The sequence below is a fragment of the Hordeum vulgare genome, chromosome 1H, assembly GCF_904849725.1.
Source record: "Hordeum vulgare subsp. vulgare chromosome 1H, MorexV3_pseudomolecules_assembly, whole genome shotgun sequence".
Lineage (NCBI taxonomy): Eukaryota > Viridiplantae > Streptophyta > Magnoliopsida > Poales > Poaceae > Hordeum > Hordeum vulgare.
The window spans coordinates 393,187,951-393,201,652 of record NC_058518.1 but is presented as its reverse complement, the minus strand read 5'-3'; the positions used below and the strand labels follow the sequence as shown (position 1 = coordinate 393,201,652).

The 13,702-nt window shown below is 42.4% G+C and overlaps 1 protein-coding gene across 1 annotated transcript; it reads right to left on the bottom strand.

The window, feature by feature from the left end:
- Positions 1-5,313: 5,313 nt before the first annotated feature.
- Positions 5,314-12,867, bottom strand: LOC123411916. Its single transcript, XM_045104874.1, has 15 exons — positions 12,778-12,867; positions 12,477-12,670; positions 12,209-12,283; positions 11,440-11,492; positions 10,788-10,859; positions 10,618-10,713; positions 9,433-9,528; positions 9,265-9,345; positions 8,590-8,661; positions 8,418-8,513; positions 7,594-7,671; positions 7,404-7,499; positions 7,239-7,319; positions 6,191-6,301; positions 5,314-6,116 (listed from the first exon to the last, which is right to left on the bottom strand). The coding sequence occupies exons 2-15, from the start codon at positions 12,662-12,664 to the stop codon at positions 5,617-5,619; spliced, it is 1,695 nt and encodes a 564-aa protein (XP_044960809.1). The 5' UTR covers positions 12,665-12,670; positions 12,778-12,867; the 3' UTR covers positions 5,314-5,616.
- Positions 12,868-13,702: the final 835 nt, after the last annotated feature.

Sequence of the window (13,702 nt, the reverse complement as noted above, 5' to 3'; positions counted from 1 at the left end):
GAAGAGCTCGTCGTAAAGGGTTACGCCGACGCTAGCTTCGACACAGATCCGGATGACTCTAAGTCACAGACCGGATACGTATATGTTTTGAATGGTGGGGCAGTGAGCTGGTGCAGCAGCAAGCAAGAAGTCGTGGCAGCATCTACATGTGAAGCGGAGTACATAGCTGCTTCAGAAGCAGCTCATGAAGGAATTTGGATGAAGGAGCTCATCACCGACCTTGGAGTGGTTCCAAGCGCGTCGGGTCCAATGACACTCTTCTGTGATAACACTGGGGCCATTGCCATAGCCAAGGAGTCCAGGTTTCACCGGAAGACGAAGCACATCAAACGCCGCTACAACTCCATCCAGGACCATGTCCAGAGTGGAGTAATAGATATTTGTAAAGTACACACGGATCTGAATATTGCAGACCCGTTGACTAAACCTCTTCCACGAGCAAAACATGATCAACACCATAATGCTATGGGTGTTCGATACATCACAATGTAACTAGATTATTGACTCTAGTGCAAGTGGGAGACTGTTGGAAATATGCCCTAGAGGCAATAATAAAATGGTTATTATCATATTTCCTTGTTCATGATAATATTCTATTGTTCATGATAATATTCTATTGTTCATGCTATAATTGTATTAACAGGAAACAGTAATACATGTGTGAATAAATAGATCACAATGTGTCCCTAGCAAGCCTCTAGTTGGCTAGCTCGTTGGTCAATAGATGATCATGGTTTCCTGATCATGGGCATTAGATGTCATTGATAACGGGATCACATCATTGGGAGAATGATGTAATGGACAAGACCCAATCCTAAGCATAGCACTAAATCGTATTGTTCGTATGCTAAAGCTTTTCTAATGTCAAGTGTCTTTTCCTTTGACCGTGAGATTGTGCAACCCCCGGATACCGTAGGAGTGCTTTGGGTGTATCAAATGTCACAACGTAACTGGGTGACTATAAAGGTGCACTACGGGTATCTCTGAAAGTGTCTGTTGGGTTGGTACGAATCGAGATCGGGGTTTGTCACTCCGTGTGACGGAGAGGTATCTCTGGGCCCACTCGGTAGAACATCATCATGAGGTCAATGTGACTAAGGAGTTAGTCACATGATGACGTGCTATGGAACGAGTAAAGAGACTTACCGGTAACGAGATTGAACAAGGTATAGGTATACCAACGATCGAATCTCGGGCAAGTTCTATACCAACAGACAAAGGGAATTGTATACGGGATTGGTTGAATCCTTGACATCGTGGTTCATCCGATGAGATCATCATGGAGCAAGTGGGAGCCACCATGGGTATCCAGACCCCGCTGATGGTTATTGGTCGGAGAGGTGTCTCGGTCATGTCTGCCTGTCTCCCGAACCCGTAGGGTCTACACACTTAAGGTTCGATGATGCTAGGGTTATAGGGAATTGTTATACGAGGTTATAGAAAGTTGTTCGGGTCCCGGATGAGATCCCCGACGTCACGAGGAGCTCCGGAATGGTCTGGAGGTAAAGATTGATATATAGGACGGATGGTTTCGGACACCGGAAGTGTTTCGGGCGTAGCCGGTAACGTACCAGGACCACCGGAGGTGGCCCCGGGGGTCCACCGAAGGGGGGCAACGACCCCGCGAGGCTAGATGGGCCATGTGGGGGAGGGAACCAGCCCCTAGGTGGGTTGGTGCGCCCCCCCCCACTCAGCCCATGGCGCAGGAAGAGGGGAGAGGGGGGAAACCCTAGCGCAGGTGGGCCTAAGGCCCACCAGAGGGGTGCGCCACCCCTCCTCCCCCCTTGGCCGCCGCACCAGCCCCATCTAGGGCTGTCGCCCCCCCCCAGGAGAGGGAAACCCTCAAGGGGGCGTAGCCCCTCCCTTCCCCTATATATAGTGGGCACTTTTGGCCATTGGAAAATAGACTTTTGCCTCTCCCTCGGCGTAGCCCTGCCCTTCTTTCTCCTCTCTGCCGGTGCTTGGTGAAGCCCTGCCGGGAGACATCGTCTCTCCATCGACACCACGTCGTCGTGCTGCTGGAGATCTTCCCCAACCTCTCCCTCCTCCTTGCTGGATCAAGGTGCGGGAGACGTCACCGGGCTCCACGTGTGTTGAACGCAGAGGTGCCGTAGTTCGGCACTAGATCGGAACCACACCGCGATCTGAATCGCCGCGAGTACGACTCCATCAACCGCGTTCTAGTAACGCTTCCGCTTAGCGATGTTCAAAGGTATGAAGATGCTCTCACCCCTCTCTCGTTGCTGGTCTCTCCATAGGAAGATCTGAATATGCGTAGGAAATGTTTTGAATTTATGCTACGTTACCCAACTCAACTGTCACAACAGTTGGAACTGGGTCATCAACCACTGTCTTCACTATGAAACGGGTTCTATTTCCTCAACTCTTTATATTCCTCAGATTGTGTGTTGATGATTTTCAGTGTCACTGTTTGAAGAATTTGCTGAAGACTTTCTCTGAAATTCCTCAACCTCAAATTCTTCACGCGAGTTAATCCTCATCTGTTTTCTGCGTGCCTGCATACTGTGCAAATTGTTTTTCATATTCTTCATCGTGAAAAACTGTTGTAGTGATACTTTGCACTCCTGATCCTTTGTTGTTTCCACTATAAGTTAGTCATCAGTGAGGAATTTCCTCAAAAGGAATTTCCTCAGTGATGAAATTCTAAAAATCTCCTATTCACCCCCCCCTCTAGTCGATATAACGCACTTTCACAATGGGCTATTAATGAAATGTGTCGTTAAAGCGCTCCTCCCGGAACAAACACCTTGCTAGACTGGATCGCCTTGCAATACCCAAATTCTCGCCCTGCTCCAGAATACAGCCAGTCTTTCCTTTGTCGAACTATAAACCAACAACTACCAGTACTTAACGACATCTTTTTTGTCATTACAAACTCTAGCACAAACACCTACTTTTGGCTAGATAGGCACACACCAATACAGCCCTCGCTCGTGTGGCTGCTGTTTTGAATCACGATTTACAATCAATCCTACAGAACCAACTAACATCTAATACTGCTACCGAGTTGTGCTCTTTGTTATCTCTCCTACAAGACTTCCAAGTGAAACCAGGACCAGATGAGCGCTACCTCAACGGTGGCCTACGCTTCTCCACCAAGGCCGCTTATGAGCTGACCATGGGAGCCGACAACGTCGACGACGCGCATGCCGTTTCCATTTGGTCTTCGTGCGTCCCAAACCATGTGAAGATCTTTGCTTGGCTTCTGTTTCACGGTCGACTCAACTCCAAAAGAAACCTTCTTCGCAAGCATATCGTCTCAAACTCACTTTGCCCAAGATGTGGGTTAGATGGTGAAACCAGCTCGCACATCTTCATCGACTGCCCGCTCGCACAACGAATATGGCAACGGATTAGTTTCTCACCCACGAACAATATCAGTGACCTTTGGGATTGTCGTCTTCCTCGCCAAGTGGATGATGTAATCTGGCACTCCATCCTTCTCATTATCCTACGGAAGATATGGGACTCCAGGAACGCTATGACGTTCAGGCAACAAAACCACCACATCATCTTCACCCTTAAGCGAATCATTCACGACCTCATGCTTTGGACGCACTAAATGAAGAAACCGGAGAACAAACAGCCTGCCTCCTCATGACGTTCCTATCTCTTATCACGATTACACGTGCTAATGTAATTCACCTTCGTAATCAAGCAAACGTTGGATTAAAAATATGATAAATATATTCAGGTGGGGAGCTCCTCCCCCCCCCCCCCAAGAAAATATTTTTGGGAGATGAAAAGAACGGAGATCATGTGCTGAAGGAAGATGGAGCTTCAAAATCTTATGGTCGGTGGTGGAGGGTTCGGCATGGGTGATGGAGGGTTCGGAATGGGTGGTGGTGTTGGGCTCGACATTGGTGCCATGGGTGGTTGTGTTGGGTTTAGAGGTGGTGGAGGAGGAGGTGGGTTCGGCAATGATGGTGGAGGTAGTGTTGGTTTCGGTCATGGTGGTGGAAGTGGGGTTGATGCTTCGGCAAACCATGTGGATGGTGGTGGTGATGGCGATGCTCGTTCTCCGGTCCAAGTTGAAGATTGTGGTGGTGGTGCTCGTTCTCCGGTATAAGTTCATGAAGATGATGGTGGTGGTGGTGCTCGCGCTCCGATCCAACTTGAAGATGATAGTGGTGGTGTTCGTTCTCCGATACAAGTTCGTGAAGATGGTGATGGTGGTGGTGGTGATGGTGCTCCGATCCAAGTTGAAGATAATGGTGGTGGTGTTCATTCTCCGGTCCTAGTTCGTGAAGATGGTGGTGCTATGGGTGGTGGTGACGGTCATCGCAACAATGTGGATGATTTATCCATGATAGATGATCATTTGAGCATCTTTTTTTATCGTGCATTTGTAAGGCTAAACTTGGTACCTCGTATGTTGCGCATGATTTTGAACTTGATGAACTAGCATGATCATGAACTAGTGATGTATATATATGGTGATGAACTTGTTAATATTTGTTCTATGATTTTATTTAAGGCTAAACTTGGTACCTCGTATGTTGCGCATGATTTTGAACTTGATGAACTAGCATGATCATGAACTAGTGATGTATATATATGGTGATGAACTTGTTAATATTTGTTCTATGATTTTATTTAAGGCTAAACTTGGTACCTCGTATGTTGCGCATGATTTTGAACTTGATGAACTAGCATGATCATGAACAAGTGATGTATATATATGGTGATGAACTTGTTAATATTTGTTCTATGATTTTATTTACGGTACCGCGAGCACTCCGGCGCGGAATAGATCCCGTAAATGCATCTTGCAAAACATTTACAGGACAGGTTTACATGATCTGTTCCACCGGAGGGTTCGCGGTACGGTAAATAAGTTTTGCATGCGCAGGCCCCGGTTGCAAGATGCTCTAAGAAACTCACATTTGGAATTCATCTCACCAATTCAGTTGTCCTAGCGCTAGAACAGATTCGCCGTCACGTTTGCATCTACTGTGCCCGGCAGATAGACAACAATGCAGCACAAACAACACACATGCGCCTTATGTTTGCGATACACATTCAGGAAGCCAGATTCAACTATTCAAGGTTTGTACATACCAAATAACCTGAAGCAGATAGATACTTGTATAGAAAGGAAGAAAATTATGTATGTATAGGAAATTCCCAGTTCATAGGGCAATGTCTCCAGCACAGGCTTTCTAAATACTAGTACTAATAATATATCTAATAAATAAATAAATGTAGCATGGTATTTGCAACACAAATTACCCAAGAAGCTAGAATCATGAAAGATGTAGGCAAAAGCAGGACACTGGTCAAGAGAATAAGTGAACAACCACCAAAGATCAACTGTAACCATTTCTACTCATCGGTATATGTTTACATCACACCTATCACAACTGGGTGCACAATACACCGAGAAGACAACACTATCCATGTATGTATGTATGTATGTATCAGTAGCATCTAGCATGTGAGGTGTTGAAAGAACGTTCTGTATGTATACTTCAACTTCACTATATCTACAGTTCTACACTCGAGATGAAAGCTTGCACCTGCCATTTTGATACACCATGTAGCTTCCTACTGAGTAGCCGGTGAATCGTTTTCAAACTCAAAGAGTATTTAAGCTCACTGATCTAAGTAAGGAACAAGCCATTCTGGCGGATCATTGAAGAACATATAGGACTCCCGTAGGTGCAAAACATTGAGAGCCAACTTACAAGCAGCAAGATTGGATTCTTCTGGAATGTCCCGGACTACGAAATGAGGGTATCTCTCGCTCAGGAATTCTTTCAGCTGTACTACGTCTGGCAGTTGATCCAAAGAGGCGTATAGCGGGTTGAGCAGACGGAGCTGATGGGACTCCACCGTGATACTAGCAGGTTGATAGGACAGAGCGATTTTGATCCCTTTGCAACAAGCAGCTGCAAGAAGAAGAGCTGGATCCCTGCGTAGTATCGGACTAAAACATGATGCACTGATGAATTGTGCCGTGCTGCCATTCCTAATCAACACCCCTGCAGCACTATTAACTCCATCCTCTGCAACAAAAGAAGCAACGTTCAACCTCAGCGTCGTCACCTTCATCGATGCAGGTCTCTTTCCTTTGATATCTACTGTGGGCAGCACTGCAATATGACACACACGTTGATGCACATGTGGTGATCCTCTGGAAACAACAAGTTTCAGCAAAGATTTTAACCTTTTCTGTTCTGCTCTGACCCAGGGTGGGCCAGCCATAGTGGTCCGACCGCACGTGTACCATGCTTTTGTGGCAAAAATATATTATGCAAGAGTTCATTAAATGCTTGCGCTGGAAAAACATCAGAGAAAGAACCATTACAAAAGACGTTATACAAAGCATATTACTAAACATTGCTGCAGTATAATTGGTTTCACCTTCTCACTGAAATAGTATTGCATGAAAAATGCAATTAATTGCTCAGAAGTTATTTCAAGTTTCAACCTCTACTTGGATATACAAGAAGATAGAGGTGGCAACGAAGGCTGTAATAGCCTATTCTATTTGCTCATAGGTGGATTAGAAATGATTTTTCAAACTAGAAAAAACTTTCACTGGGTTCTGAGCCAGTGAGACGGCGACCTCATAGGACCTGTTATCCACTACTGCTTCATAATGTGTATATTCAACTGGACACAATAAAAAGTAGTGTATCTCTGAAGTCTGAACATAAACTCATAACATGTGCAAAATAAAATGTCTGAATTAGACCAACAAAGCACAGGTGTATGCAAAGGTTAAATAAGTATTTAGATGGTAACTGGGTATCTATATATATGGTAACACTGGATTTCACTGTATTATAAAGCAAACATGGCCAGTGGCTTATCGACTGTGTCAGTTAAGTGAGCAGATGGTAAAACCATCGAAGAGTAGCAAGAAGTTCATCTTCGTAATTCCAATTTTCCAAACATTCCAGACTACATTGCCAAAGTTGAAAATCGAATCACGAAAACACTGGCAATCTATCAATAATAATGTATGATTGAACAAGTAGCGAACAAATATCCCTCGTTGTATAAAGACAGCTGCCTCGTGACTTTACCTTGGTACAAAGCAAGAAACTTGTCAGACTTAATTTTATGTTAACATGGCAGGTTCACAGGTCATCGGGATTTCTTTCCTTTTTATGAATTGGTACGTCAAGCAGGAGTGACATGACAAACTAATAAACATGTTCAGTGACATATCACGAATGCAGGGTAGGAAAACAGGAAATGTTACTAACCAAGTGTAGGATTATCCCGCAATGGGACATATGCTGAAGCATGATTTCTGGAGTTAAAAGCAGATGTTTCATCAAGCATCACTACGCATCAGACAAGATGATCAGTCTAAATACATACTTATGTAAGAAAAAAAGTAGCGTTGCAAACATGGAACGTTTACTAACCATCATTCGAGTTTGCCTGCACTGGAGGAAATGTTGCAGTATGATTCCTTGAGCTAGAAGCATGTAATTGATTATGCATTGCAGCATCTCTGACCTCTGCACACATGTGATGATGGTTAGTAGAACTACACAGTTCTTTTTTGAGGTATAGACATACACAATTAGGATAGAAGTAAAGCAACAAACTTACCTATACCATTACTACAAGGTTCGTTGGTCGACATCCTTCCAGAATATGAACTTGAATTGTGTGGGCGCATATTATGACCTGTAAAAGAATGACACAGATCATCCACCATAGATATACATACATTTACCTGGATGTACTTGTGACCGACTACGAAAGTAAATATCACATAAAGTACAAGGAGCAGTACACAGAAACCTTGTGAACAAGTACATGAATATATAACATAGGTGTATATTGACTGCAGGTTGATATGAGTTCATCTTCTTAATTTCAGAAAATCTTGGTAAACTAAGCCGCTATGCTAAGTTGCCAACTTAAGTTTCTGTTAGCAAATATTCGTACTGTATCAGAAAACCTTGTAGTAGTTGATACGAGTTCATCTTCTTAATTTCAAACACTCCAGAGATATGAACGACTAAGCAGCAGGAACATACTTTCTCGTTGTATCCAGACAGCAGACTCATGACTGACCATGGTACAGAGCAAGAAACTTGTCAGCGTTAATTTTAAGTTAACAGGCAAAGCTCACAAGTCATCAGGACTTTTCTTTCTTTGTTAATTGGCATGCCAAGGAGTGACATGACAAACTAATAAACATGTTAACTGATGTATCAAGAATGCAGGGTAGGCTAAGGGTAAGAAAACAGGAAACACTACTAATCAAGTGTATAATTATCCCGTGATGGAACATCTGAAGCATGAGTTCCGGGGTTAAGAGCAGATGCTTTATCAAGCATCACTACACACCAGACATTATGATCAGTCGAAATACATACTTATAAGAGAAAAGTTATAAAGTAAGCAAACAAGGAACATTCACTGACCATCATTCGAGTTTAATTGCAGTTGAGGAAATGTTGTAGTAGGATTCCTTGAGTAAGAAGCAGATAACTGATTATGCATTGCAGTATCTCTGAGCCCTGCAAATGTGTGATGATTATTAGTAGAAATACACAGTTCAGATGGATAGAAGTAAAACACCAAATTTAGCTGTACCATTACTAGCAGGTCCGTTGGTCAACATCCTTCCAGAATACGAACTTGAATCATGTGGGTGCATATTATGACCTGTAAAAGAATGGCATAGATCATCCACCAAGGATATACACCCATTTACCTGGATCTATTTGTGACTGACTAAGCAAGTAAAAATTAGATACATGACAATGAGTAGTACTACACAGAAACCTTGTCAATAAGTATATATATGAATGTATTTACCATAGGTGTATATTGACTGCTGAGCAACTTGCTACACTGAGCAGCTATGCCAAGTTACTAACTTGAGTTTCTATTAACAAACGTTCGTCCTGTTTCTGAAAACCCTGGAGTAGTTGATAGGAGTTCATCTTATCTATTTCAAACATTCCAGACCAAATATCCAAAGTTGAAACTTGAATCGCTAATACACTGCAATCCTTTCAGTAATAAGATATGAATGAGTAAGCAGCAAGCAAATATTTCCCCGTTGTACCAAGAGAGCAGACTCGTGACTTACCATGGTACAAAGCAAGAAACTTCTCAGTGTTAACTAAGTTAACAAGCAAAGCTCACAAGTCATCAGGATTTTTCTTTCTTTGTGAATTAGCATGTCAAGCAGGAGTGAGATGACAAACTAATAACGTGTTCACTCATGTCAAGCAGGGTAAGAAAACAGGAAGCACTACTAACCAAGTGTATAATTATCCCCTGATGGAACATACGCTGAAGCATGAGTTCCGGTGTTAAAAGCAGATGTTTCGTCAAGCATCACTACACACCAGACATTATGATCAGCCCAAGTACGTACTTATATGTGATAAAAGTTATAAAGTAAGCAAACGTGGAACATTTACTAACCATCATTCGAGTTTAATTGCAGTTGAGGAAATGTTGTAGTATGATTCCATGAGTAAGAAGCAGATAATTGATTCTGCATTGCAGTATCTCTGAGCCCTGCACACGTGTGTAATTGTTAGTAGAAATACACAATTCGGATAGATAGAAGTAAAACACCAAATTTAGCTGAACCATTACTACCAGGTTCGTTAGTCAACATCTTTCTAGAATACGAACTTGAATTGTTGGGTGCATATTATGGCCACTAAATATTGTGTGGGCGCAGATCATCTATCATAGATATACAATCATTCACCTTGATCTATGTGTCACTTACTATGAGAGTAAATAGTACTCCCTCCGTTCCTAAATATAATCTTTTTAGAGATTTCACGGGGGAACTACATACGGATGTATATAGACATACTTTAGAGTGTGGATTCACCCTTTTTACTCCGTATGTAGTCTCCTAGTGAAATCTCTAAAAAGACTTGTATTTAGGAACGGAGGGAGTAAATAAAGAACAAGTAGCAGTATGCAAAAATCTTGATAACAAGTAGAGGAGCATATTTACCATGGGTGTATATTGACTACAGAGAAACTTGGTAAACTGAGCTGCTATGCTAAGTTCCTAACTTTAGTTTCTATTAACAATTTCTCATCCTGTTTCGGAAAACCTTGGAGTAGTTGATAGGAGGTCATCTTATTTATTCCAAACATTCCAGATTACATTGCCCTTTGAACTTGAATCACTAATACATTGGCAATCCTTTCAGTTACACTATATGAATGAACAAGTAGCTAACAAAATATTTCCTTGTTATATCAAGACAGCACACACTCGTGAGTCACATTGGTAAAAAGCAAGAAACTTGTCAGCATTACTTTCAAGTTAACAGACAAAGCTCACAAGTCATCAGGTTTTCGTTCTTTCTTTGTGAATTGGCATATGAAGCAGGAGCGACATGACAAACTAATAAACATGGTAAGTGAAGTATCACAAATGTATGGTAAGAAGACAAGAATAGTTACTAAGTAAGCTTAGAATTATTCCACGATGGAACATATTCTGAAGCATGAGTTCCGGAGTTAAAAGCAGGTGTTTCACCAAGCATCTCTACACACCAGACATGATTGATGATCGTTCTAAATACATACTTATGTGAGAAAAATTGTAGAGTAAGCAAACATGGAACATTTACTGACCATCAGTTGAGTTTGCTTGCTTTGGAGGAAATGTTGCAGTATGATTCCTTGGGTTAGAAGCAGATAATTGATTATGCATTGCAGCATGTCTGAGTTCTGCACACATGTACCATAATGGTTAGTACAAACAGACAGTTCAGATAGAAGTGAAACACCGAATTTAGCTATACCATTACTGCCAGGTTCATTGGTCAACATCCTTCCAGAATATGAACTTGAATTGTGTGGATGCATATTATAACCTGTATAAGAATGACACAGATCATCCATCATAGATATACAACCATTCACCTTGATCCATGATGACTTATCTACGAGAGTAAATAGTATATAAAGAACAAGTAGCAGCACACAGAAATCTTGCCAACAAGTATATATACGAGTATTCTACTATAGTCCATAGGTGTATATTGACTGCAGAGCAACTTGATAAACTAAGCAGCTATACTAAGTTGCTAAGTTAAGTTCTCTTAGCAAGCGTTCCTCCTGTTTCAGAAAGCTTGCAGTAGTTGATAGGATTTCGAGAAATAATGAATTACCTGAAAGATAATGTAACCAAAACTTGCACGTTCAATCTTGGATAAACATGACAGTAGAAAAATAAATTCCTTGTGGCAATCATCTTGATCGTATATGTATATTCATATATGTTCACAACATATACAATATACTGTGAAGGTAATCTTGACAAAAATGCCAATAAAAAAAGCCATCTATGAGTTATAAACTCATAACAGGGAAAATCCTCAGGTAAATCTGTAAATGACGTTCAACAAAATGCTCAGTGACATCAAGAAAAGATATGCTAGAGGTTATAGTGACCTGCATCTGAAGTAAAATTGGAAGGACCACCAACCACCTGGGTTGAAAAAAGTCTGCAAAAATAGTACAAATATTTAATTTATATGCAGAGATAAACTCAAATCATTATATGCCAACTAGTTGAAATAGCATGCCAACATTTTAAGAAGAAACACAAGTAGCATCCTTTTTTTTAAATGGAAGGTGGTGCCTTGCCAACATAAATAACTTCCACGGAAAGAATTGGACAGAAGATTTATCTTGTACTCCCTCCGTTCCTAAATATAAGTCTTTTAAGATATTTCACTAGGAGTCTACATACGGAGCAAAATGAATGAATCTACACTCTAAAATATGTCTATATACATCCGTATGTAGTCCACTAGTGAAACCTCTTTAAAGACTTATATTTAGGAACGGAGGGAGTAAGTTGTAACACGAGACTAGGCCAAACCTTTTAAGTTACAGAACAAAACTGAACAGAATTTGTCATAACCATTCTATCTAGTAGCAGAACTTCTGCACAGGAGATTAAAGCACATCAATCAAGTGCTTGAGCATCATTCCAATAAGAAAATTATCATACACGCTATAGTGCTACTACTGCACGAATCGTGCATTACGCGGGCAACAAATCTGCACCAGAGACCAGATGGAACTAACAGTAGATGCTTAAGACCATCTCTTGGGGTACAAACATCGAACAGATAGTGATATGGTAGGAAACTAAGAACACGGCATCGGCATGAAGAAGAAGAGCATGAGCCTCTGCAAAATTTCAAGTACCAACCTGCTTTGTGTCGCGTTCAACCATGCGTTTCGGGCCAAATCCACGGTCACCGTCTTGCCTCCAGGATCCGAACCTCTGGAGGACGAGAAAACAACGCGACGAAATTAGTAGACCTAGAGGAAGCGCGAGAAGCAGGCGCAGAAATCAGAGCAGGAATCGTGGCAGCTAGCCCCGAGAGGAAGCGAAGGAAGAGGAGCGTCGCATGGACCAGAGCAAGAGCCGGATCCATGAAGCGAGATGGCATGCCACCGAGAGGCGAGAACCGCACCTTCGCATGAGCAACAGGAGAGTCTCCGCGACATGTTTGATCTGGCGGCAGTGCGGGTCCTCGGGCGCTCCGGGTATGGAATTCAGGTAGTAGATGAGGTCGTACGGCTTGTGGCGGATGACGAGCTCGTGGACGCGGCCCGGGTCGAGGTGGCGGGAGCCATTGCCGGAGCCTGAGGAGCCCATCATCTGTACCTGCGCGAGCGCGCGCGGAGAGGGAGAGAGGACCGGAGGTGACTACGCGAGAGAAGGGAAGGGAGCAGCAGAGCGGGAGCGCGATGGTAGAGGAGAGGGGCGCTTACGTCAATGGCGGCGGTGGGCGGCGCGTAGGCTGAGGGTGGTGGTCGGTGGGCGAGGAAGCCGAGAATGGAAATGGGGTGCGCGGCGACGCCGCTTCCTCTTCCGCTTCGATCCCTTTGTAGGCACGGCGAAGACGGTGACGGCCGCGTGCGTGTGATCGAGGCCAAACACTTTGGCGGCGCCGGAAGGAAACGCGGCCCACTGGGTTATGAAGGAGCACCGAAAGCGGCCTAACTGCTTTTGCAGGACGGAGCAGGTTTGGGCCCAATAATAAGCGAATCTTGTCTTGTTTGAAAGAGAATACAAAAGTGAAAAAAATACTTAGAATATTGTCCCTCATGCAAACTAACCTACTCCCTCCGTTCCTAAATATAAGTCTTTCTAAAAGTTTTACTAATGAACTACATAAGGATGTATATAGACATATTTTAGAATATAAATTCACTCATTTTGCTTCGTATGTAGACCTCTAGTAAAATTTCTTAAAATACTTATATTTAGGAACAGAGAGAGTATATTCCTAACTACTCCATCTATAAAGAAATATATAAGCCATTAGATCATTATTTTAGTGATTTAAACGTTTTTATATTTCTTTACGAAGGAAGTACGTAGTTTTCGAGCTTCTTATCTCAAAATCAATAAAACTACAAAATGTCATGCTTTTCTTTGCACACTGATACTATATTTTATCGATCAAAGTAAAATGTGGTGTTCTGTCAAATTTCTATGAACTTGTTGAGTTACCTATGAATTGCCTTAATAATTCTGCTATCAAGTATTTACTGAAAGCACACACATTTCTACTAATATGTTTTTTCTTTTGTTTGGATGTGACCGGATGTAGAGCATGACTCCAGATCCTTGTGTAGAAAGGACAACCTACAGGAAAGAGTTGCTCGTCCGACCATGGATGGTCGATCTAAG

What these genes read in the sequence shown, in the direction of transcription:
- LOC123411916 (XM_045104874.1), bottom strand. Translation starts at nt 12,664, where the DNA reads ATGATGGGCTCCTCAGGCTCCGGCAATGGCTCCCGCCACCTCGACCCG. An exon ending in GCAAGCAAACTCAACTGATG is followed by an intron (nt 9,529 to 10,617) that starts GTCAGTAAATGT and finishes ACACGTGTGCAG; the next exon opens with GGCTCAGAGATACTGCAATG. An exon ending in CAACGGACCTGCTAGTAATG is followed by an intron (nt 8,514 to 8,589) that starts GTACAGCTAAAT and finishes ACACATTTGCAG; the next exon opens with GGCTCAGAGATACTGCAATG.